This window comes from Chiloscyllium punctatum, chromosome 47 (genome assembly GCF_047496795.1).
Source record: "Chiloscyllium punctatum isolate Juve2018m chromosome 47, sChiPun1.3, whole genome shotgun sequence".
Lineage (NCBI taxonomy): Eukaryota > Metazoa > Chordata > Chondrichthyes > Orectolobiformes > Hemiscylliidae > Chiloscyllium > Chiloscyllium punctatum.
In genome coordinates, this window is record NC_092785.1 from 28,134,031 (window position 1) to 28,159,030 (window position 25,000).

At 52.6% G+C, this 25,000-nt stretch overlaps 1 protein-coding gene across 1 annotated transcript in view; it reads left to right on the top strand.

Annotated features, from left to right (window-relative positions):
* The first annotated feature begins 1,934 nt into the window (after positions 1 to 1,934).
* Positions 1,935 to 25,000, top strand: part of p2rx3b (purinergic receptor P2X, ligand-gated ion channel, 3b) — a 76,799-nt gene continuing 53,733 nt past the window's right edge. Inside the window, exons 1-2 of the mRNA XM_072564743.1 lie at positions 1,935 to 2,288; positions 11,761 to 11,911. Coding sequence (XP_072420844.1) covers positions 2,170 to 2,288; positions 11,761 to 11,911 — 270 coding nt within the window. The 5' untranslated portion in view covers positions 1,935 to 2,169. The remainder of the gene's footprint in view (positions 2,289 to 11,760; positions 11,912 to 25,000) is intronic.

Consider the following 25,000-nt stretch of genomic DNA (forward strand, 5'->3'; position numbering starts at 1 on the left):
TGGAGAGTGTGAGAATAGATAAATCCCCTGGGCTGGGGATGGGATTTATCCTGGGATTCTCTGGGAAGCCAGGGAGGAGATTGCAGAACCTCTGGCTTTAATCTTTATGTCGTCATTGTCCACAGGAATAGTGCCAGAAGACTGGAGGATGGCAAATGGTGTTCCCTTGTCCAAGAAGGGGGGTAGGGACAACGCCGGTAAGTCTAGAGCAGTGAGCCTTACTTCAGTTGTTGGTAAAGTGTTAGAAACTGTTATAAGAGATAGGGTTTATAATAATCGTGAAAGGAATAAGTTGATTAAGGACAGCCAGTACGGTTTTGAGAAGGGTAGGTCGTGCCTCACAAACCTTATTGAGTTCTTTGAAAAGGTGACCAAACAGGTAGATGAGGGTAAACCGGTTGATGTGGTGTATATGGATTTCAGCAAGGCGTTCGATAAGGTTCCCCACAGTAGGCTATTGTACAAAATGCGGAGGAATGGGATTGTGGGAGATGTAGCAGTTTGGATCAGTAATTGGTTTGCTGAAAGAAGGCAGAGGGTGGATGTTGATGGGAAATGTTCATCCTGGAGTCCAGTTACCAGTGGTGTACCGCAAGGGTCAGTGTTGGGTCCACTGCTGTTCGTCATTTTTATAAACGACCTGGATGAGGGCGTAGAAGTGTGGGTTAGTAAATTTGCAGATGACACTAAGGTCAGTGGAGTTGTGGATAGTGACGAACGATGTTGTAGGTTACAGGGAGACGTAGATAAGCTGCAGAGCTGGGCTGAGAGGTGGCAAATGGAGTTTAATGTGGACAAGTGTGAGGTGATACACTTTGGTCGGAGTAACAGGAATGCAAAGTACTGGGCTAATGGTAAGATTCTTGGTAGTGTAGATGAGCAGAGAGATCTCGGTATCCATGTACATAGATCCCTGAAAGTTACCACCCAGGTTGACAGGGTTGTTAAGAAGGCACACAGTGTTTTAGCTTTTATTAATAGAGGGATCGAGTTCCAGAACCAGGAGGTTATGCTGCAGCTGGACAAAACTCTGGTGCGGCCGCACTTGGAGTATTGTGTACAGTTCTGGTCACCACATTATAAGAAGGATGTGGAAGCTTTGGAAAGGGTGCAGAGGAGATTTACCGGGATGTTGTCTGGTTTGGGAGGGAAGGTCTTATGAGGAAAGGCTGAGGGACTTGAGGCTGTTCTCGTTAGACAGAAGGAGGTTGAGAGGTGACTTAATAGAGACATATAAGATAATCAGAGGGTTAGATAGGGTGGGCAGGGAGAGCCTTTTTCCAAGTATGGGGACGGTGAGCACGAGGGGGCATAGCTTTAAATTGAGGGGTGATAGAGATAGGACAGATGGCAGAGGGAGTTTCCTTACTCAGAGAGTAGTCGGGGGGTGGAACGCTCTGACTGTAACTGTACGAGAATCACCAAGTTTAAGGACATTCACATGGTCATTGGGTAAACATATGGATGGGAATGGGATAGTGTGGGTTAGATGGGCATCAGATCGGCTTCACAGGTCAGCCCAACATCGAGGGGCCGAAGGGCCTGGACTCTGCTGGAATGTTCCAAGTCCTCTGTTCTATGTCTGGGGGAGGTGAGGTTGCAGGGGGGCAGATCGTTGGAGTCTCTGGGTCCCGAGTCGGTGAGCTGTTTGAGTTTGACTGTGTCTGCGCTGAGCTGAGCTAAGGAATTATTGTCCAACCATAGCCCCCTGATCTGTCCCCCCCCCCCCACACGCCGTTCCCAGTTCCAGGATATCGAGTGTACCCGTGAGCCCAGGAGAATTCTCGGGAGTTCACTCAGAGATTTGTCTGAGGTGGGAGGGGGTGGTGTGGGGGAGTGGTTACTGAGAGGCTTTCAACCTGTTTAATTATAGATGCTGGAGCCTGTCGAGAGGAAGCTGTTAAATTGCAGAGTCCATTTGTGAGTAAATTGGATTTGTGGGATCCCACTCCATCTGATCAGAGCAGGGAGCGAGTGCTCAGAGCAACAGGCATCTTGGAGCATTGTCTCTGTCTCTGTCTGTCTGTCTCTCCATCGCTCTCTGACCCATTCCCTCTCTCCCTCTTTCCCACTCACTCTCCCTCACCTTCTCCCTCTCCCTCAGCCTCTCTCTCTCAGACCCTCTCCCTCTCTCCCTCCGCTCGGACACACTCCCCCCCCAGTGAGAAGATGGGCTTCATCGAGGACTTTTTCACGTATGAGACCCCGAAATCGGTGGTTGTGAAAAGCTGGACCGTGGGGATCATTAACCGAGTGATGCAACTTCTCATTATCACCTACTTCATCGGGTAAGTCCACTTCCATTGCTGTAGCGCCTGCTCTCTCCATCACAGACACACTTTAATTGCTGTAGCGCCTGCTCTCTCCATCACACACACACTTTAATTGCTGTAGCACCTGCTCTCTCCATCCCAGACACACTTTCATTGCTGTAGCGCCTGCTCTCTCCATCACACACACACTTTAATTGCTGTAGCGCCTGCTCTCTCCATCACACACACACTTTTATTGCTGTAGCGCCTGCTCTCTCCATCCCAGACACACTTTAATTGCTGTAGCGCCTGCTCTCTCCATCCCAGACACACTTTAATTGCTGTAGCGCCTGCTCTCTCCATCCCAGACACACTTTAATTGCTGTAGCGCCTGCTCTCTCCATCACACACACACTTTAATTGCTGTAGCGCCTGCTCTCTCCATCACACACACACTTTAATTGCTGTAGCACCTGCTCAGTCCATCACAGACACACTTTCATTGTTGTAGCACCTGCTCTCTCCATCACAGACACACTTTTATTGCTGTAGCGCCTGCTCTCTCCATCCCAGACACACTTTCATTGTTGTAGCGCCTGCTCTCTCTATCCCAAACACACTTTTATTGCTGTAGCGCCTGCTCAGTCCATCACAGACACACTTTCATTGTTGTAGCGCCTGCTCTCTCCATCCCAGACACACTTTTATTTCTACAGCGCCCGCTCTCAACTAATCACAGGCACTCTTTCATTGCTGTAGCGCCTGGCCCCTCCATCTCAGTGTACACAGCGGTAACTCACGGGCTGTGTTATTACAGGGCGCCCACAGCATCACAGCCAGCATATGGCGTTTCCCCCACCTCCCCCCCCCTCCCCACCCAAACTGCATTGAACAGTATCTGCTGTGTGTTTACCCCCCTCACTCAGCCTGTCTGAGTCACAATCCTGAGCAGTGCTCCGTCCTCGGCAGATAGAGAAATGCAGTAGGTGGTTCCCTCATCCAGGTCAAACCTCTATGTGGGTTGGAGGGTGGCTAATGTTGTACCACTTTTTAAGAAAGGAGGGAGAGAGAAAGCAGGAAATTATAGACCAGTTAGTCTGACCTCAGTGGGGGGAAAGATGCTGGAGTCTATTATAAAGGATGAAATTATGACACATCTGGATAATAGTAACAGGATAGGTCAGAGTCCGCATGGATTTATGAAGGGGAAATCATGCTTGACTAATCTTCTTGAATTTTTTGAGGATGTAACTCTGAAGATGGACGAGGGAGATCCAGTGGATGTAGTGTACCTGGACTTTCAGAAAGCTTTTGATAAAGTCCCACACAAGAGGTTAGTGAGTAAAATTAGGGCACATGGTATTGGGGGCAAAGTACTAACTTGGATTGAAAGTTGGTTGGCTGATAGGAAACAAAGGGTAGTGATAAACGGCTCCATTTCGGACTGGCAGGCAGTGACCAGTGGGGTACCGCAGGGATCCGTGCTGGGACCGCAGCTTTTTACAATGTATATTAATGATATAGAAGATGGTGTCAGCAATAACATTAGCAAATTTGCTGATGATACTAAGCTGGATGGCAGGGTGAAATGTGATGAGGATGTTAGGGGATTACAGGGTGACCTGGACAGGTTAGGTGAGTGGGCAGATGCATGGCAGATGCAGTATAATGTGGATAAATGTCTGGTTATCCACTTTGGTGACAAGAACAAGAAGGCAGATTACTACCTAAATGGTATCAGTTTAGGTAAAGGGGCTGTTCAGAGAGATCTGGGTGTTCTTGTCCACCAGTCAATGAAGGCAAGCATGCAGGTACAGCAGGTCGTGAAGAAGGCTAATAGCATGCTGACCTTCATAACAAGAGGGATTGAGTATAGAAGCAAAGAGGTTCTTCTGCAGCTGTACAGGGCCCTGGTGAGACCACACCTGGAGTACTGTGTGCAGTTCTGGTCTCCAAATTTGAGGAAAGACATTCTGGCTATTGAGGGAGTGCAGCGTAGGTTCACGAGGTCAATTCCTGGAATGGCGGGACTACCTTACGCTGAAAGACTGGAGCGACTGGGCTTGTATACCCTTGAGTTTAGAAGACTGAGAGGGGATCTGATTGAAACGTATAGGCTTATGAAAGGACTGGACACTCTGGCAGGAGGAAACATGTTTCCGCTGATGGGGGAGTGCCGAACCAGAGGATACAACTTAAAAATACGGGGTAGACCATTTAGGACAGAGATGAGGAGAAACTACTTCACCCAGAGAGTGGTGGCTGTGTGGAATGCTCTGCCCCAGAGGGCAGTGGAGGCCCAGTCTCTGGATTCTTTTAAGAAAGAATTGGATAGAGCTCTCAAGGATTGTGGAGTCAAGGGGTATGGAGATAAGGCAGGAACAGGATACTGATTGGGAATGATCAGCCATGATCATATTGAATGGTGGTGCAGGCTTGAAGGGCTGAATGGCCTACTCCTGCACCTATTGTCTGTTGTCTATTGTACACACAAAATTGGGGTCCTTGTACTGATCCCTGAGGCCCTCCACCAGCCATGTGGAGAACCCCCCCCCGATTTATTGTGAGTAAAAGTGACCCTGGGGTTGTAATTCCCTGTCACCTCACCACCCCACCCTGCTCCCTGGTCAACATCTCTGTCTCAGGCTTGCTGCAGGGCACCAGTGAAACTCACTGGATGATCAATGCCTCATCTTCCACTTGGGGACCCTGCAGCCCACGAACTCTACAGTTTGTGGGCCGGAGCCCCTTCCCCCATGTCCTCACTCCTAAACCCCCCCGACACTCGAGGCATTGTCATTACATGGACAACTGTACGAAACGCTGGTGCAGCCGCACTTGGAATATCGTGTACAGTTCTGGCCCCCATATTTCGGGAAGGATGTGGGAATGTTGGAAAAGGGGCAGAGGAGATTTACCAGGATGTTGCCTGGTCTGGAGGGAAGGTCTTATGGGGAAAGGCTGAGAGACTTGGGTCTGTTCTCATTGGAGAGAGGAGGGCTAAGGGGGGATTTGATAGAGACATACAAGATGGTCAGAGGATTAGATAGAGTAGACAGTGAAATCCTTTTTCCTAGGATGATGATGTCAGTGTGTACGAGGGGGTATAACTACAAATTGAGGGGTGATAGATTGAAGACAGATGTCAGAGGCAGGTTCTTTACTCAGAGAGTGGTAAGGGGGTGGAATGCCCAACCTGTCGATGTAGTCAACTCAGCCACATTAGGGAGATTTAAACAATCCTTAGATAAGCACATGGAGGATTTTGGGATAGTGTAGGGGGACGGGCTGAGAATAGTTCACAGGTCGGAGCGAGACCGAGGGCCGAAGGGCCTGTTCTGTGCTGGATTGTGGTGTGTTCCCTAGATTTAGATTCCAGATTGCAGTTTTGGATTGGACCGTCCACCTTAATAAAGGATGTTATGGTTCACCCTTCCCCAGTGGGTCCCACACAGCAGATTGTTCGATAACCCTTCCCCATTGTACAGTGGCTGGTCAGGAAAGGGCTGAGCTCTGGCTGGTCCCTCAGTTTATCGTTCTAATATTCGATTAGGTTCCCTACAGTGTGGAAACAATCCCTTTGGCTCAACAGGTCCACACCGACCCTCCGAAGAGCAACCCTCCTATTCCCCTGCACCTAACACTACGGGTAATTTAGCATGGCTGATTCACCCGAACCTGGGCATCTTTGGACAGTGGGAGGAGACCCAGGCAGACACGGGGTGGGGGAGAATGTACAAACTCCACACAGTCAGTCGCCCGAGTCTGGGATCGAACCCAGGTCCCTGGCACTGTGAGGCAGCAGTGCTAACCACTGTGTCACCGTGCCACCCACCTAATACAACCACCATGTGCAGATTGCAGGTAACTCAGTGGTTAGCACCTGCTGCCTCACAGCGCCAGGGACCCGGGTTCGATCCCAGCCTCGGGGTGACTCTCTGTGTGGAGCTTGTATATTCTCCCCCCGTGTCTGCGTGGGTTTCCTCCGAGTGCTCTGGTTTCCTCCCACAGTCCAAAGATCTGCAGGTCAGGGTGGATTGGCCATGCTACATTACCCATAGTGTTAGGGGTATTAGTCAGAGGGGAATGGGTCTGGGTGGGTTACTCTTTGGAGGGTCAGTGTGGACTGGATGGGCTGAAGGGCCTGTTTCCATACTGTATAGAGTCTAGTCTAGTTGTAAATACCATGCCAGTTAGAGTTTGCCTCGTCAATGTGGACATTACAGTGACCCGGGCTGACAGCTGCCATTTGGATTCTGTGTTTTATTCTGTTACAGTGCCCCATGGCCCAGGGAGACCCCACCCTGAGAGACCCCACCCTGAGAGACCCCACCCTGTGAGACCCCACCCTGTGAGACCCCACCCTGAGAGACCCCACCCTGAGAGACCCCACCCTGAGAGACCCCACCCTGTGAGACCCCACCCTGAGAGACCCCACCCTGAGAGACCCCACCCTGTGAGACCCCACCCTGAGAGACCCCACCCTGAGAGACCCCACCCTGTGACGTTTCTCACCCTTTGGGGTTTCCATAAGTCCGTCAGCAACAGGAACAGGAGTAGGCCATTCGGCCCTTCGGGGTAGCTCCCCCCATCCATTCGGATCCTGATTGATGCCTCATTCCCCACATCCCCTTTCCTGCCCCTTTCCTGCCCCTTCCACTCCCCCCCCCCACCCCCCGGACCCTCCCACGAAGGGGCACTATCTCAGTATTGACCCTGTCGAACCCCTTAAAGAATCAGAGATGTTTCAATGAGGTCACCTCTCATTCTCCGAAACCCCAGTGAGGAGGGTCCCAGGCTGTTCAGCCTTTGCTCCAGAGACTATCCCTCCATCCCAGGGTCATCTGGAGTGAACCATCTCTGAGCTTCCTCCAATGGAATGACACCTTACCTTAAACAAGGGACTGAAACTACCCACAGTGCTCCAGACACGGTCCCCCCAGCACCTTGTCCAGCTGCAGTAAGACTTCCCCACTCTTACACTCCAACCCCCCCCCCCCTTGGAATAAAGACCAATTGGCCCTCAGAAGGGACGAAGGATCACTGGACCCAGAAGCGTTAACTCTGATTTCTCTCCACGGATGCTGCCTGACCTGCTGAGCTTTTCCAGCAACTTCTGTTCTTGTTTCCAATTTACAGTATCCACAGTTTGCTGGGGTGTTTACTCCCATTAACCATTCCCAATCCCTGTCTGCCAACCTAGAACATAGAACATAGAACAGTACAGCACAGAACAGGCCCTTCAGCCCACGATGTTGTGCTGACCATTGATCCTCATGTAACGCACCCTCAAATGTCTGTGACCATATGCATGTTCAGGAGTCTCTTAAATGTCTCCAATGACCTCACTTCCACAACTGCTGCTGGCAACACATTCCATGCTCTCACAACTCTCTGTGTAAAGAACCCGCCTCTGACATCCCCTCTATACTTTCCTCCAACCAGCTTAAAACTATGACCCCTCGTGTTAGCCATTTCTGCCCTGGGAAATAGTCTCTGCCTATCGACTCTATCTAAGCCTCTCATTATCTTGTATACCTCAATTAGGAACCCTCTCCTCCTCCTTTTCTCCAATGAAAAAAGTCCGAGCTCAGTCAACCTCTCTTCATAAGATCAGCCCTCCAGTCCAGGCAGCATCCTGGTAAACCGCCTCTGAACCCTCTCCCAACCATCCACATCTTTCATATAATAGGGCGACCAGAACTGGACACAGTATTCCAAGTGCGGTATAACCAAAGTTTTATAGAGCTGCAACAAGATCTCACGACTCTTAAACTCAATCCCCCTGTTAATGAAAGCCAAAACACCACATGCTTTCTTAACAACCCTGTCCACTTGGGTGGCTATTTTAAGGGATCTATGTACCTGCACACCAAGATCCCGCTGTTCCTCCACACTACCAAGAATCCTATCCTTAATCCTGTACTCAGCTTTCAATTTCGACCTTCCAAAATGCATCACCTCGGATTTATCCAGGTTGAACTCCATCTGCCACCTCTCAGCCCATCTCTGCATCCTGTCAATGTCCCGCTGCAGCCTACAACAGCCCTCTATACTGTCAACGACACCTCCAACCTTTGTGTCATCTGCAAACTTGCTGAACCATCCTTCAATCCCCTCATCCAAGTCATTAATAAAAATTACAAAGAGTAGAGGCCCAAGGACGGAGCCCTGTGGAACACCACTCACCACAGACTTCCAGGCAGAATATTTCCCTTCTACTACCACTCGCTGTTTTCTGTTGGCCGGCCAATTCTGTATCCAGACAGCTAAGTTCCCCTGTGTCCCATTCCTCCTGACCTTCTGAATGAGCCTACCATGGGGAACCTTATCAAATGCCTTGCTGAAGTCCATATACACCACATCCACCGCTCGACTCTCATCAACGTTTCTAGTCACATCCTCAAAGAACTCGATAAGGTTTGTGAGGCATGACCTGCCCCTCTCAAAGCCGTGTTGACTGCATTTAATCAAGCCATGCTCTTCCAGATGGTCATAAATCTTATCCCTCAGAATCCTTTCTAACAGCTTGCAGACGACAGACGTGAGACTGACTGGTCTGTAATTGCCGGGGATTTCCCTATATCCTTTCTTGAAGAGAGGAATTACATTTGCCTCTCTCCAGTCCTCAGGTACGACTCCAGTGGAGAGCGAGGATGCAAAGATTTTCGCAAGTGGCGAAGCAATCGCATTTCTCGTTTCCCAAAGCAGCTGAGGACAAATCTGGTCCGGGCCTAGCGACTTGTCAATCTTAATGTTTGACAGAATTTTCAGCTCATCAACTTCCTCTATCTCTATCCATTCCAGCATGCACACCTGCTCTTCAAAGGTTTCATTCACTACAAAGTTTGTTTCTTTCGTAAAGACAGAAGCAAAAATCTCATTCAGGCCTTCCCCTACCTCCTCAGACTCCACACACAAATCCCCTATGCTATCCCTGATCGGCTCGACTCTTTCTTTGACCATTCTCTTATTCCTCACATCAGTGTAAAATGCCTTTGTGTTCTCCCTAATCCGTTCTGCCAAGCCTTTCTCGTGCCCCCTCCTGGCTCTCCTCAGACCAACTTCTGATATCTCCCCCCACTCCCCTCCCCCCCACACACACACACCCAGTCCCTTGGAGTTACGGCTTGCTGCATTTATATAGCACCCTGTTCTTTTGCTGTCCTTTCCACACTTCCCCCCATTATTGTTCGTTTGCCAAGAGTTTGCCCACTGAGCTAACCCTTCAGTATCTCCCTGTAAACTGTCCGTTTCCCCCTCACAATCTGCCCCTCGACCCACTTCACCACATCCTGACTTCCCTCCTTCACTAACTCTCTGCTCCCAGCTCCCTTCCCCTGGATCCAGGTTGGTCCCCATCCTTGGTCACCTTGCCGCCATCTGCAATGAGAGCATCACCTTTTGGGTCTGTTTTGAGTGGCTTCGGTAATCTTCGTTCTTCTCTTCCAGTTTCGTTGTTAATTGATCTTGTTGCGAGTGCCCAACACATTAAGCCGAACCTGTCCATCTGTCGGTGATGTAGTCAGTGTGGTGGAGGAGCTTATTAAAACCTTTCACGAGGAATTTCATATCAGAATACACGTGACAATAAATTTCCAGTCTGCCCTTTTCATTTAAGCTGATGAGTCATCTCAGCCTCAGAGTATCGCAGAGTCATAGAGATGGACAGCACGGAAACAGACCCTTCGGTCCAACCCGTCCATGCTGACCCAGATATCCCAACCCAATCTGGTCCCACCTGCCAGCACCCAGCCCATATCCCTCCAAACCCTTCCTATTCATATACCCATCCAAATGCCTCTTAAATATTGCAGTTGTACCAGCCTCCACCACATCCTCTGGCAGCTCATTCCATACACGTACCACCCTCTGGGTGAAAGATGTGCCCCTTAGGTCCCTTTTATATCTTTCCCCTCTCACCCTAAACCTATGCCCCTCTAGTTCTGGACTCCCCGACCCCAGGGAAAAGACTTTGCCTATTTACCCTATCCATGCCCCTCATAATTTTGTAAACCTCTATAAGGTCACCCCTCAGCCTCCGACGCTCCGGGGAAAACAGCCCCAGCCTGTTCAGCCTCTCCCTGTAGCTCAGATCCTCCAACCCTGGCAACATCCTTGTAAATCTTTTCTGAACCCTTTCAAGTTTCACAACATCTTTCCGATAGGAAGGAGACCAGAATTGCATGCAATATTCCAGCAGTGACCTAACCAATGTCCTGTACAGCTGCAACATGACCTCCCAACTCCTGTACTCAATACTCTGACCAATAAAATCCTATCTACCTGTGACTCCACTTTCAAGGAGCTATGAACCTGCACTCCAAGGTCTCTTTGTTCAGCAACACTCCCCAGGACCTTACCGTGAAGTGTATAAGTCCTGCTAAGATTTACTTTCCCAAAATGCAGCATCATCGGTTTCCTTCAGCTTTTAGTTGTTGCCCCCTGACACGGCCGTTGCTGTTATATCTGTCTCCGAGTATCTCCGTCTCCCCAGACTCCCTCACTCAGACACCCAGCTTCCACACGATTCCAGTTTCCCCCATCAAACCCTCCCAGGACAGGGACAGCCCGGGGTTAGATACAGAGTAAAGCTCCCTCTACACTGTCCCCCTATCAAACACTCCCAGGACAGGGACAGCACGGGGTTAGATACAGAGTAAAGCTCCCTCTACACTGTCCCCCATCAAACACTCCCAGGGACATGGACAGCACGGGGTTAGATACAGAGTAAAGCTCTCTCTACACTGTCCCCCATCAAACACACCCAGGGACAGGGACAGCACAGGGTTAGATACAGAGTAAAGCTCACTCTGCACTGTCCCCCCATCAAACACTCCCAGGGACAGCACGGGGTTAGATACAGAGTAAAGATCACTCTGCACTGTCCCCCATCAAACACTCCCAGGGACAGGGACAGCACAGGGTTAGATACAGAGTAAAGCTCACTCTGCACTGTCCCCCCATCAAACACTCCCAGGGACAGGGACAGCACAGGGTTAGATACAGAGTAAAGCTCTCTCTACACTGTGCACCCCCCCCCCAATCAAACATTCCCAGGACAGGGACAGCATGGGATTAGATACAGAGTAAACCTCCCTGTACACTGTCCCCCTCATCAAACTCTCCCAAGAACAAGGACAGCACGGGGTTAGATACAGAGTAAAGCTCCCTCTGCACTGTCCCCCATCAAACACACCCAGGGACAGGGACAGCACAGGGTTAGATACAGAGTAAAGCTCACTCTGCACTGTCCCCCCATCAAACATTCCCAGGACATGGACAGCACGGGGTTAGATACAGAGTAAAGCTCCCTCTACACTGTCCCCCATCACACACTCCCAGGGACAGGGACAGCACGGGGTTAGATACAGAGTAAAGCTCCCTCTACACTGTCCCCCATCAAACACTCCCAGGGTCAGGGACAGCACGGTGTTAGATACAGAGTAAAGCTCCCTCTACACTGTCCCCCACAGTGATGAATGTTCTCTCTGTGTCTGTCTGACAGCTGGGTGTTTATCCATGAGAAAGCTTACCAAACCAAGGAGACACGAATTGAGTCCACGGTGATCACCAAAGTGAAGGGGTTTGGCCGTACACAGCTGCCCAATGGCTTGGAGAAAGTGATGGACGTGGCTGAGTATGTGATTCCTCCGCAGGTGAATAGCCGAGTGGAAGGATGTCTGACTGACAAGACTCCCAGCAATCCCACACTCCATTTCATCTCCTTCTCCCAGAGCGCTATGTGACTCCATTCCTGAGAACTATCTCTGTGGGCAGGGGTCAGCTCATGGCCCCTGGTGAAAGCAGTCAAGTGCTGTGTGAGGATCAGTGATCAGAGAGCATTCCCCAGGCCTGCTCACGGGATACTATACAGGGAGGGGAACAGAGACTGTGCACGAGGGAGGGAGGGGGATAGTCGGGGGGAGTGGACATCAGGAGGGAGTTACTTACATTACAGCGGGGGGGGGGGGAATCAGGAGGGTGCTAGATTACAGAGGGGGGGGAATCAGGAGGGAGTTATTTAGATTACAGAGGGGGGGGAATCAGGGGGGTGTTAGTTAGATTACAGAGGGGGGGGGAATCAGGGGGGTGTTAGTTAGATTACAGAGGGGGGGGAATCAGGGGGGTGTTAGTTAGATTACAGAGGGGGGGGAATCAGGGGGGTGTTAGTTAGATTACAGAGGGGGGGGGAATCAGGGGGGGTGTTAGTTAGATTACAGGGGGGGGGGGAATCAGGGGGGAGTTAGTTAGATTACAGAGGGGGGGGAATCAGGGGGGTGTTAGTTAGATTACAGAGGGGGGGGAATCAGGGGGGTGTTAGTTAGATTACAGAGGGGGGGGGGAATCAGGGGGGTGTTAGTTAGATTACAGAGGGGGGGGAATCAGGGGGGAGTTAGTTAGATTACAGAGGGGGGGGAATCAGGGGGGGTAGTTAGTTAGATTACAGAGGGGGGGGAATCAGGGGGGTGTTAGTTAGATTACAGAGGGGGGGGAATCAGGGGGGTGTTAGTTAGATTACAGAGGGGGGGGAATCAGGGGGGTGTTAGTTAGATTACAGAGGGGGGGGGAATCAGGGGGGGTGTTAGTTAGATTACAGAGGGGGGGGGGAATCAGGGGGGAGTTAGTTAGATTACAGAGGGGGGGGGAATCCAGGGGGGTGTTAGTTAGATTACAGAGGGGGGGAATCAGGGGGGTGTTAGTTAGATTACAGAGGGGGGGAATCAGGAGGGTGCTAGATTACAGAGGGGGGGGGAATCAGGGGGGGTGTTAGATTACAGAGGGGGGGAATCAGGGGGGAGTTAGTTAGATTACAGGGGGGGGGAATCAGGAGGGAGTTATTTAGATTACAGAGGGGGGGGAATCAGGGGGGAGTTAGTTAGATTACAGAGGGGGGGGAATCAGGGGGGAGATAGTTAGATTACAGAGGGGGGGAATCAGGGGGGTGTTAGTTAGATTACAGAGGGGGGGGAATCAGGGGGGTGTTAGATTACAGAGGGGGGGGGAATCAGGGGGGTGTTAGTTAGATTACAGAGGGGGGGGAATCAGGGGGGGTGTTAGTTAGATTACAGAGGGGGGGGGAATCAGGGGGGGTGTTAGTTAGATTACAGAGGGGGGGGGGAATCAGGGGGGTGTTAGTTAGATTACAGAGGGGGGGGAATCAGGGGGGTAGTTAGATTACAGAGGGGGGGGAATCAGGGGGGAGTTAGTTAGATTACAGAGGGGGGGGAATCAGGGGGGTGTTAGTTAGATTACAGAGGGAGGGGAATCAGGGGGGTGTTAGTTAGATTACAGAGGGGGGGGAATCAGGGGGGAGTTAGATTACAGAGGGGGGGGAATCAGGGGGGTGTTAGTTAGATTACAGAGGGGGGGGGAATCAGGGGGGTGTTAGATTACAGAGGGGGGGGGAATCAGGGGGGAGTTAGTTAGATTACAGGGGGGGGGAATCAGGGGGGTGTTAGTTAGATTACAGAGGGGGGGGAATCAGGGGGGTGTTAGTTAGATTACAGAGGGGGGGGAATCAGGGGGGTGTTAGTTAGATTACAGAGGGGGGGGGAATCAGGGGGGTGTTAGTTAGATTACAGAGGGGGGGGAATCAGGGGGGTGTTAGTTAGATTACAGAGGGGGGGGGAATCAGGGGGGTGTTAGTTAGATTACAGGGGGGGGGAATCAGGGGGGAGTTAGATTACAGAGGGGGGGGAATCAGGGGGGTGTTAGTTAGATTACAGAGGGGGGGGAATCAGGAGGGAGATAGTTAGATTACAGGGGGGGGGGAATCAGGGGGGTGTTAGTTAGATTACAGAGGGGGGGGAATCAGGGGGGAGTTAGATTACAGAGGGGGGGGAATCAGGGGGGAGTTAGTTAGATTACAGAGGGGGGGGGAATCAGGGGGGTGTTAGATTACAGAGGGGGGGGAATCAGGGGGGAGTTAGTTAGATTACAGAGGGGGGGGAATCAGGGGGGTGTTAGATTACAGAGGGGGGGGAATCAGGGGGGTGTTAGATTACAGAGGGGGGGAATCAGGGGGGTGTTAGTTAGATTACAGAGGGGGGGGGAATCAGGGGGGTGTTAGATAGATTACAGAGGGGGGGGGAATCAGAGGGGTGTTAGTTAGATTACAGAGGGGGGGAATCAGGGGGGGGTGTTAGTTAGATTACAGAGGGGGGGAATCAGGGGGGTGTTAGTTAGATTACAGGGGGGGGGAATCAGGGGGGTGTTAGTTAGATTACAGAGGGGGGGAATCAGGGGGGTGTTAGTTAGATTACAGGGGGGGGGGAATCAGGGGGGTGTTAGATTACAGAGGGGGGGGGAATCAGGGGGGAGTTAGATTACAGAGGGGGGGAATCAGGGGGGTGTTAGTTAGATTACAGAGGGGGGGGAATCAGAGGGGGTGTTAGATAGATTACAGAGGGGGGGGGAATCAGGGGGGGTGTTAGTTAGATTACAGAGGGGGGGGAATCAGGGGGGTGTTAGTTAGATTACAGAGGGGGGGGAATCAGGGGGGTGTTAGTTAGATTACAGAGGGGGGGAATCAGGGGGGAGTTAGTTAGATTACAGAGGGGGGGAATCAGGGGGGTGTTAGTTAGATTACAGGGGGGGGGGGAATCAGGGGGGTGTTAGATTACAGAGGGGGGGGGAATCAGGGGGGTTAGATTACAGAGGGGGGGAATCAGGGGGGTGTTAGTTAGATTACAGAGGGGGGGGAATCAGGGGGGTGTTAGATAGATTACAGAGGGGGGGAATCAGGGGGGTGTTAGTTAGATTACAGAGGGGGGGGGAATCAGGGGGGTGTTAGTTAGATTACAGAGGGGGGGGAATCAGGGGGGTGTTAGTTAGATTACAGAGGGGGGGGAATCAGGGGGTGTTAGTTAGATTACAGAGGGGGGGGGAATCAGGGGGGTGTTAGTTAGATTACAGAGGGGGGGGAATCAGGGGGGTGTTAGTTAGATTACAGAGGGGGGGGGAATCAGGGGGGTGTTAGATTACAGAGGGGGGGGAATCAGGGGGGTGTTAGTTAGATTACAGAGGGGGGGGAATCAGGGGGGTGTTAGTTAGATTACAGAGGGGGGGGGATCAGGGGGGGTGTTAGTTAGATTACAGAGGGGGGGGAATCAGGGGGGTGTTAGTTAGATTACAGAGGGGGGGGAATCAGGGGGGTGTTAGTTAGATTACAGGGGGGGGGGAATCAGGGGGGTGTTAGTTAGATTACAGAGGGGGGGGAATCAGGGGGGGTGTTAGTTAGATTACAGAGATGGGGGGGAATCAGGGGGGGTGTTAGTTAGATTACAGAGGGGGGGGGAATCAGGGGGGTGTTAGATTACAGAGGGGGGGGGAATCAGGGGGGAGTTAGTTAGATTACAGAGGGGGGGGGGAATCAGGGGGGAGTTAGTTAGATTACAGAGGGGGGGGAATCAGGGGGGTGTTAGTTAGATTACAGAGGGGGGGGGAATCAGGGGCTGTTAGATTACAGAGGGGGGGGAATCAGGGGGGGTGTTAGTTAGATTACAGAGGGGGGGGAATCAGGGGGGTGTTAGTTAGATTACAGAGGGGGGGGAATCAGGGGGGAGTTAGTTAGATTACAGGGGGGGGGAATCAGGGGGGAGTTAGTTAGATTACAGGGGGGGGGAATCAGGGGGGTGTTAGTTAGATTACAGAGGGGGGGGAATCAGGGGGGTGTTAGTTAGATTACAGAGGGGGGGGAATCAGGGGGGTGTTAGTTAGATTACAGAGGGGGGGGAATCAGGGGGGTGTTAGTTAGATTACAGAGGGGGGGGGAATCAGGGGGGTGTTAGATTACAGAGGGGGGGGGAATCAGGGGGGTGTTAGTTAGATTACAGAGGGGGGGGAATCAGGGGGGTGTTAGTTAGATTACAGAGGGGGGGGGGAATCAGGGGGGGTGTTAGTTAGATTACAGAGGGGGGGGGAATCAGGGGGGTGTTAGTTAGATTACAGAGGGGGGGTAATCAGGGGGGTGTTAGTTAGATTACAGAGGGGGGGGGAATCAGGGGGGAGTTAGTTAGATTACAGAGGGGGGGGAATCAGGGGGGAGTTAGTTAGATTACAGAGGGGGGGGAATCAGGGGGGAGTTAGTTAGATTACAGAGGGGGGGGAATCAGGGGGGTGTTAGTTAGATTACAGAGGGGGGGGAATCAGGGGGGAGTTAGTTAGATTACAGAGGGGGGGGGAATCAGGGGGGTGTTAGATTACAGAGGGGGGGGAATCAGGGGGGTGTTAGATTACAGAGGGGGGGGAATCAGGAGGGTGTTAGTTAGATTACAGAGGGGGGGGAATCAGGGGGGGTGTTAGATTACAGAGGGGGGGGAATCAGGGGGGTGTTAGTTAGATTACAGAGGGGGGGGAATCAGTGGGGTGTTAGTTAGATTACAGGGGGGGGGGAATCAGGGGGGAGTTAGATTACAGAGGGGGGGGGAATCAGGGGGGTGTTAGTTAGATTACAGAGGGGGGGGAATCAGGGGGGAGTTAGTTAGATTACAGAGGGGGGGGAATCAGGGGGGTGTTAGTTTTAGTTAGATTACAGAGGGGGGGAATCAGGGGGGAGTTAGTTAGATTACAGAGGGGGGGGAATCAGGGGGGTGTTAGTTAGATTACAGAGGGGGGGGAATCAGGGGGGTGTTAGTTAGATTACAGAGGGGGGGAATCAGGGGGTGTTAGTTAGATTACAGAGGGGGGGGAATCAGGGGGGAGTTAGTTAGATTACAGAGGGGGGGGAATCAGGGGGTGTTAGTTAGATTACAGAGGGGGGGGGAATCAGGGGGGTGTTAGATTACAGAGGGGGGGGGAATCAGGGGGGTGTTAGTTAGATTACAGAGGGGGGGGAATCAGGGGGGTGTTAGTTAGATTACAGAGGGGGGGGAATCAGGGGGGTGTTAGTTAGATTACAGAGGGGGGGAATCAGGGGGGTGTTAGTTAGATTACAGAGGGGGGGGAATCAGGGGGGAGTTAGTTAGATTACAGAGGGGGGGGAATCAGGGGGGTGTTAGTTAGATTACAGAGGGGGGGGAATCAGGGGGGTGTTAGTTAGATTACAGAGGGGGGGGAATCATGGGGGTGTTAGTTAGATTACAGAGGGGGGGGAATCAGGGGGGAGTTAGTTAGATTACAGAGGGGGGGAATCAGGGGGGTGTTAGTTAGATTACAGAGGGGGGGGGAATCAGGGGGGTGTTAGTTAGATTACAGAGGGGGGGGAATCAGGGAGGTGTTAGTTAGATTACAGAGGGGGGGGGAATCAGGGGGGAGTTAGTTAGATTACAGAGGGGGGGGGAATCAGGGGGGTGTTAGTTAGATCACAGAGGGGGGGGAATCAGGGGGGTGTTAGTTAGATTACAGAGGGGGGGGAATCAGGGGGGAGTTAGATTACAGAGGGGGGGGAATCAGGGGGTGTTAGTTAGATTACAGAGGGGGGGGGAATCAGGGGGGTGTTAGTTAGATTACAGAGGGGGGGGAATCAGGGGGGTGTTAGTTAGATTCCAGAGGGGGGGGGAATCAGGGGGGTGTTAGTTAGATTACAGAGGGGGGGGGAATCAGGGGGGTGTTAGTTAGATTACAGAGGGGGGGGAATCAGGGGGGTGTAGTTAGATTACAGAGGGGGGGGGGAATCAGGGGGGTGTTAGTTAGATTACAGAGGGGGGGGAATCAGGGGGGTGTTAGTTAGATTACAGAGGGGGGGGAATCAGGGGGGAGTTAGATTACAGAGGGGGGGAATCAGGGGGGTGTTAGTTAGATTACAGAGGGGGGGGAATCAGGGGGGTGTTAGTTAGATTACAGAGGGGGGGGAATCAGGGGGGTGTTAGTTAGATTACAGAGGGGGGGGGAATCAGGGGGGTGTTAGTTAGATTACAGAGGGGGGGGAATCAGGGGGGTGTTAGTTAGATTACAGAGGGGGGGGAATCAGGGGGGAGTTAGTTAGATTACAGAGGGGGGGGATCAGGGGGGTGTTAGTTAGATTACAGAGGGGGGGGAATCAGGGGGGTGTTAGTTAGATTACAGAGGGGGGGGGGAATCAGGGGGGTGTTAGTTAGATTACAGAGGGGGGGGAATCAGGGGGGTGTTAGTTAGATTACAGAGGGGGGGGAATCAGGGGGGTGTTAGTTAGATTACAGAGGGGGGGGAATCAGGGGGGTGTTAGTTAGATTACAGAGGGGGGGGGAATCAGGGGGGTGTTAGATTACAGAGGGGGGGGAATCAGGGGGGTGTTAGTTAGATTACAGAGGGGGGGGAATCAGGGGGGTGTTAGTTAGATTACAGAGGGGGGGGGAATCAGGGGGGTGTTAGTTAGATTACAGAGGGGGGGGAATCAGGGGGGTGTTAGTTAGATTACAGAGGGGGGGTAATCAGGGGGGTGTTAGTTAGATTACAGAGGGGGGGGGAATCAGGGGGGAGTTAGTTAGATTACAGAGGGGGGGGAATCAGGGGGGAGTTAGTTAGATTACAGAGGGGGGGGAATCAGGGGGGAGTTAGTTAGATTACAGAGGGGGGGGAATCAGGGGGGTGTTAGTTAGATTACAGAGGGGGGGGAATCAGGGGGGAGTTAGTTAGATTACAGAGGGGGGGGGAATCAGGGGGGTGTTAGATTACAGAGGGGGGGGAATCAGGGGGGTGTTAGATTACAGAGGGGGGGGAATCAGGAGGGTGTTAGTTAGATTACAGAGGGGGGGGAATCAGGGGGGTGTTAGATTACAGAGGGGGGGGAATCAGGGGGGTGTTAGTTAGATTACAGAGGGGGGGGAATCAGTGGGGTGTTAGTTAGATTACAGGGGGGGGGGAATCAGGGGGGAGTTAGATTACAGAGGGGGGGGGAATCAGGGGGGTGTTAGTTAGATTACAGAGGGGGGGGAATCAGGGGGGAGTTAGTTAGATTACAGAGGGGGGGGAATCAGGGGGGTGTTAGTTAGATTACAGAGGGGGGGGAATCAGGGGGGAGTTAGTTAGATTACAGAGGGGGGGGAATCAGGGGGGTGTTAGTTAGATTACAGAGGGGGGGGAATCAGGGGGGTGTTAGTTAGATTACAGAGGGGGGGAATCAGGGGGGTGTTAGTTAGATTACAGAGGGGGGGGAATCAGGGGGGAGTTAGTTAGATTACAGAGGGGGGGGAATCAGGGGGGTGTTAGTTAGATTACAGAGGGGGGGGGAATCAGGGGGGTGTTAGATTACAGAGGGGGGGGGGAATCAGGGGGGTGTTAGTTAGATTACAGAGGGGGGGGAATCAGGGGGGTGTTAGTTAGATTACAGAGGGGGGGGGAATCAGGGGGGTGTTAGTTAGATTACAGAGGGGGGGAATCAGGGGGGTGTTAGTTAGATTACAGAGGGGGGGGAATCAGGGGGGAGTTAGTTAGATTACAGAGGGGGGGGAATCAGGGGGGTGTTAGTTAGATTACAGAGGGGGGGGAATCAGGGGGGTGTTAGTTAGATTACAGAGGGGGGGGAATCATGGGGGTGTTAGTTAGATTACAGAGGGGGGGGAATCAGGGGGGAGTTAGTTAGATTACAGAGGGGGGGAATCAGGGGGGTGTTAGTTAGATTACAGAGGGGGGGGGGAATCAGGGGGGTGTTAGTTAGATTACAGAGGGGGGGGAATCAGGGAGGTGTTAGTTAGATTACAGAGGGGGGGGGAATCAGGGGGGAGTTAGTTAGATTACAGAGGGGGGGGGAATCAGGGGGGTGTTAGTTAGATCACAGAGGGGGGGGAATCAGGGGGGTGTTAGTTAGATTACAGAGGGGGGGGAATCAGGGGGGAGTTAGATTACAGAGGGGGGGGGAATCAGGGGGGTGTTAGTTAGATTACAGAGGGGGGGGGAATCAGGGGGGTGTTAGTTAGATTACAGAGGGGGGGGAATCAGGGGGGTGTTAGTTAGATTCCAGAGGGGGGGGGAATCAGGGGGGTGTTAGTTAGATTACAGAGGGGGGGGGAATCAGGGGGGTGTTAGTTAGATTACAGAGGGGGGGGAATCAGGGGGGTGTTAGTTAGATTACAGAGGGGGGGGGGAATCAGGGGGGTGTTAGTTAGATTACAGAGGGGGGGGAATCAGGGGGGTGTTAGTTAGATTACAGAGGGGGGGAATCAGGGGGGAGTTAGATTACAGAGGGGGGGGAATCAGGGGGGTGTTAGTTAGATTACAGAGGGGGGGGAATCAGGGGGGTGTTAGTTAGATTACAGAGGGGGGGGAATCAGGGGGGTGTTAGTTAGATTACAGAGGGGGGGGGGAATCAGGGGGGTGTTAGTTAGATTACAGAGGGGGGGGAATCAGGGGGGTGTTAGTTAGATTACAGAGGGGGGGGGAATCAGGGGGGAGTTAGTTAGATTACAGAGGGGGGGGATCAGGGGGGTGTTAGTTAGATTACAGAGGGGGGGGAATCAGGGGGGTGTTAGTTAGATTACAGAGGGGGGGGGGAATCAGGGGGGTGTTAGTTAGATTACAGGGGGGGGGGAATCAGGGGGGTGTTAGTTAGATTACAGAGGGGGGGGAATCAGGGGGGAGTTAGTTAGATTACAGAGGGGGGGGGAATCAGGGGGGTGTTAGTTAGATTACAGAGGGGGGGGAATCAGGGGGGTGTTAGTTAGATTACAGAGGGGGGGGGAATCAGGGGGGTGTTAGTTAGATTACAGAGGGGGGGGAATCAGGGGGGTGTTAGTTAGATTACAGAGGGGGGGGGAATCAGGGGGGTGTTAGATTACAGAGGGGGGCGGGATCAGGGGGGTGTTAGATTACAGAGGGGGGGGAATCAGGGGGGTGTTAGTTAGATTACAGAGGGGGGGGAATCAGGGGGGTGTTAGATTACAGATGGGGGGGGAATCAGGGGGGTGTTAGATTACAGAGGGGGGGGAATCAGGGGGGTGTTAGTTAGATTACAGAGGGGGGGGAATCAGGGGGGTGTTAGATTACAGAGGGGGGGGAATCAGGGGGGAGTTAGTTCGATTACAGAGGGGGGGGAATCAGGGGGGTGTTAGTTAGATTACAGAGGGGTGGAATCAGGGGGGTGTTAGTTAGATTACAGAGGGGGGGGAATCAGGGGGGTGTTAGATTACAGAGGGGGGGGAATCAGGGGGGTGTTAGTTAGATTACAGAGGGGGGGGAATCAGGGGGGTGTTAGTTAGATTACAGAGGGGGGGGGAATCAGGGGGGAGTTAGTTAGATTACAGAGGGGGGGGAATCAGGGGGGTGTTAGTTAGATTACAGAGGGGGGGGAATCAGGGGGGTGTTAGTTAGATTACAGAGGGGGGGGAATCAGGGGGGTGTTAGTTAGATTACAGAGGGGGGGGGAATCAGGGGGGAGTTAGTTAGATTACAGAGGGGGGGGAATCAGGGGGGAGTTAGTTAGATTACAGAGGGGGGGGAATCAGGGGGGTGTTAGTTAGATTACAGAGGGGGGGGGAATCAGGGGGGAGTTAGTTAGATTACAGAGGGGGGGGAATCAGGGGGGTGTTAGTTAGATTACAGAGGGGGGGGAATCAGGGGGGTGTTAGATTACAGAGGGGGGGGAATCAGGGGGGTGTTAGTTAGATTACAGAGGGGGGGATCAGGGGGGTGTTAGATTACAGAGGGGGGGGGAATCAGGGGGGAGTTAGTTAGATTACAGAGGGGGGGGGAATCAGGGGGGAGTTAGTTAGATTACAGAGGGGGGGGAATCAGGGGGGAGTTAGTTAGATTACAGAGGTGGGGGAATCAGGGGGGAGTTAGTTAGATTACAGAGGGGGGGGAATCAGGGGGGTGTTAGTTAGATTACAGAGGGGGGGGGAATCAGGGGGGTGTTAGTTAGATTACAGAGGGGGGGGAATCAGGGGGGTGTTAGTTAGATTACAGAGGGGGGGGGAATCAGGGGGGTGTTAGTTAGATTACAGAGGGGGGGGAATCAGGGGGGTGTTAGTTAGATTACAGAGGGGGGGGAATCAGGGGGGAGTTAGTTAGATTACAGAGGGGGGGGGAATCAGGGGGGTGTTAGTTAGATTACAGAGGGGGGGAATCAGGGGGGTGTTAGTTAGATTACAGAGGGGGGGGAATCAGGGGGGTGTTAGTTAGATTACAGAGGGGGGGAATCAGGGGGGTGTTAGATTACAGGGGGGGGGGAATCAGGGGGGTGTTAGTTAGATTACAGAGGGGGGGGAATCAGGGGGGTGTTAGATTACAGAGGGGGGGGAATCAGGGGGGTGTTAGTTAGATTACAGACGGGGGGGGAATCAGGGGGGAGTTAGATTACAGAGGGGGGGGAATCAGGGGGGTGTTAGTTAGATTACAGAGGGGGGGGAATCAGGGGGGAGTTAGTTAGATTACAGAGGGGGGGGAATCAGGGGGGTGTTAGATTACAGAGGGGGGGAATCAGGGGGGTGTTAGTTAGATTACAGAGGGGGGGGGAATCAGGGGGGAGTTAGTTAGATTACAGAGGGGGGGGGAATCAGGGGGGTGTTAGTTAGATTACAGAGGGGGGGGAATCAGGGGGGTGTTAGTTAGATTACAGAGGGGGGGGAATCAGGGGGGAGTTAGTTAGATTACAGAGGGGGGGGAATCAGGGGGGAGTTAGTTAGATTACAGAGGGGGGGGGAATCAGGGGGGTGTTAGTTAGATTACAGAGGGGGGGAATCAGGGGGGTGTTAGTTAGATTACAGAGGGGGGGGAATCAGGGGGGTGTTAGTTAGATTACAGAGGGGGGGGAATCAGGGGGGAGTTAGTTAGATTACAGAGGGGGGGGGAATCAGGGGGGTGTTAGTTAGATTACAGAGGGGGGGAATCAGGGGGGTGTTAGTTAGATTACAGAGGGGGGGGAATCAGGGGGGTGTTAGTTAGATTACAGAGGGGGGGGAATCAGGGGGGTGTTAGTTAGATTACAGAGGGGGGGGAATCAGGGGGGTGTTAGTTAGATTACAGAGGGGGGGGGAATCAGGGGGGAGTTAGATTACAGAGGGGGGGGAATCAGGGGGGAGTTAGTTAGATTACAGAGGGGGGGAATCAGGGGGGTGTTAGTTAGATTACAGAGGGGGGGGAATCAGGGGGGAGATAGTTAGATTACAGGGGGGGGAATCAGGGGGGTGTTAGTTAGATTACAGAGGGGGGGGAATCAGGGGGGTGTTAGTTAGATTACAGAGGGGGGGGAATCAGGGGGGTGTTAGTTAGATTACAGAGGGGGGGGAATCAGGGGGGTGTTAGTTAGATTACAGAGGGGGGGGAATCAGGGGGGTGTTAGATTACAGAGGGGGGGGAATCAGGAGGGTGTTAGTTAGATTACAGAGGGGGGTGAATCAGGGGGGTGTTAGTTAGATTACAGAGGGGGGGGAATCAGGGGGGTGTTAGATTACAGAGGGGGGGGAATCAGGGGGGTGTTAGTTAGATTACAGAGGGGGGTGAATCAGGGGGGTGTTAGTTAGATTACAGAGGGGGGGGGGAATCAGGGGGGTGTTAGTTAGATTACAGAGGGGGGGGAATCAGGGGGGTGTTAGTTAGATTACAGAGGGGGGGGGAATCAGGGGGGTGTTAGTTAGATTACAGAGGGGGGGGAATCAGGGGGGTGTTAGTTAGATTACAGAGGGGGGGGAATCAGGGGGGTGTTAGTTAGATTACAGAGGGGGGGGAATCAGGGGGGTGTTAGTTAGATTACAGAGGGGGGGGAATCAGGGGGGTGTTAGTTAGATTACAGAGGGAGGGGAATCAGGGGGGTGTTAGTTAGATTACAGAGGGGGGGGAATCAGGGGGGTGTTAGTTAGATTACAGAGGGGGGGGGAATCAGGGGGGAGATAGTTAGATTACAGGGGGGGGAATCAGGGGGGTGTGAGATTACAGAGGGGGGGGAATCAGGGGGGTGTTAGTTAGATTACAGAGGGGGGAATCAGGGGGGAGTTAGATTACAGAGGGGGGGGAATCAGGGGGGTGTTAGTTAGATTACAGAGGGGGGGGAATCAGGGGGGAGTTAGATTACAGAGGGGGGGGAATCAGGGGGGTGTTAGTTAGATTACAGAGGGGGGGGGAATCAGGGGGGTGTTAGTTAGATTACAGAGGGGGGGGAATCAGGGGGGTGTTAGTTAGATTACAGAGGGGGGGGAATCAGGGGGGAATTAGATTACAGAGGGGGGGGAATCAGGGGGGTGTTAGTTAGATTACAGAGGGGGGGGAATCAGGGGGGTGTTAGTTAGATTACAGAGGGGGGGGGAATCAGGGGGGTGTTAGTTAGATTACAGAGGGGGGGGAATCAGGGGGGTGTTAGTTAGATTACAGAGGGGGGGGGAATCAGGGGGGTGTTAGTTAGATTACAGAGGGGGGGAATCAGGGGGGTGTTAGTTAGATTACAGAGGGGGGGGATCAGGGGGGTGTTAGTTAGATTACAGAGGGGGGGGAATCAGGGGGGTGTTAGTTAGATTACAGAGGGGGGGGAATCAGGGGGGTGTTAGTTAGATTACAGGGGGGGGGGAATCAGGGGGGTGTTAGTTAGATTACAGAGGGGGGGGAATCAGGGGGGAGTTAGTTAGATTACAGAGGGGGGGGGAATCAGGGGGGTGTTAGTTAGATTACAGAGGGGGGGGAATCAGGGGGGTGTTAGTTAGATTACAGAGGGGGGGGGAATCAGGGGGGTGTTAGTTAGATTACAGAGGGGGGGGAATCAGGGGGGTGTTAGTTAGATTACAGAGGGGGGGGGAATCAGGGGGGTGTTAGATTACAGAGGGGGGGGGAATCAGGGGGGTGTTAGATTACAGAGGGGGGGGAATCAGGGGGGTGTTAGTTAGATTACAGAGGGGGGGGAATCA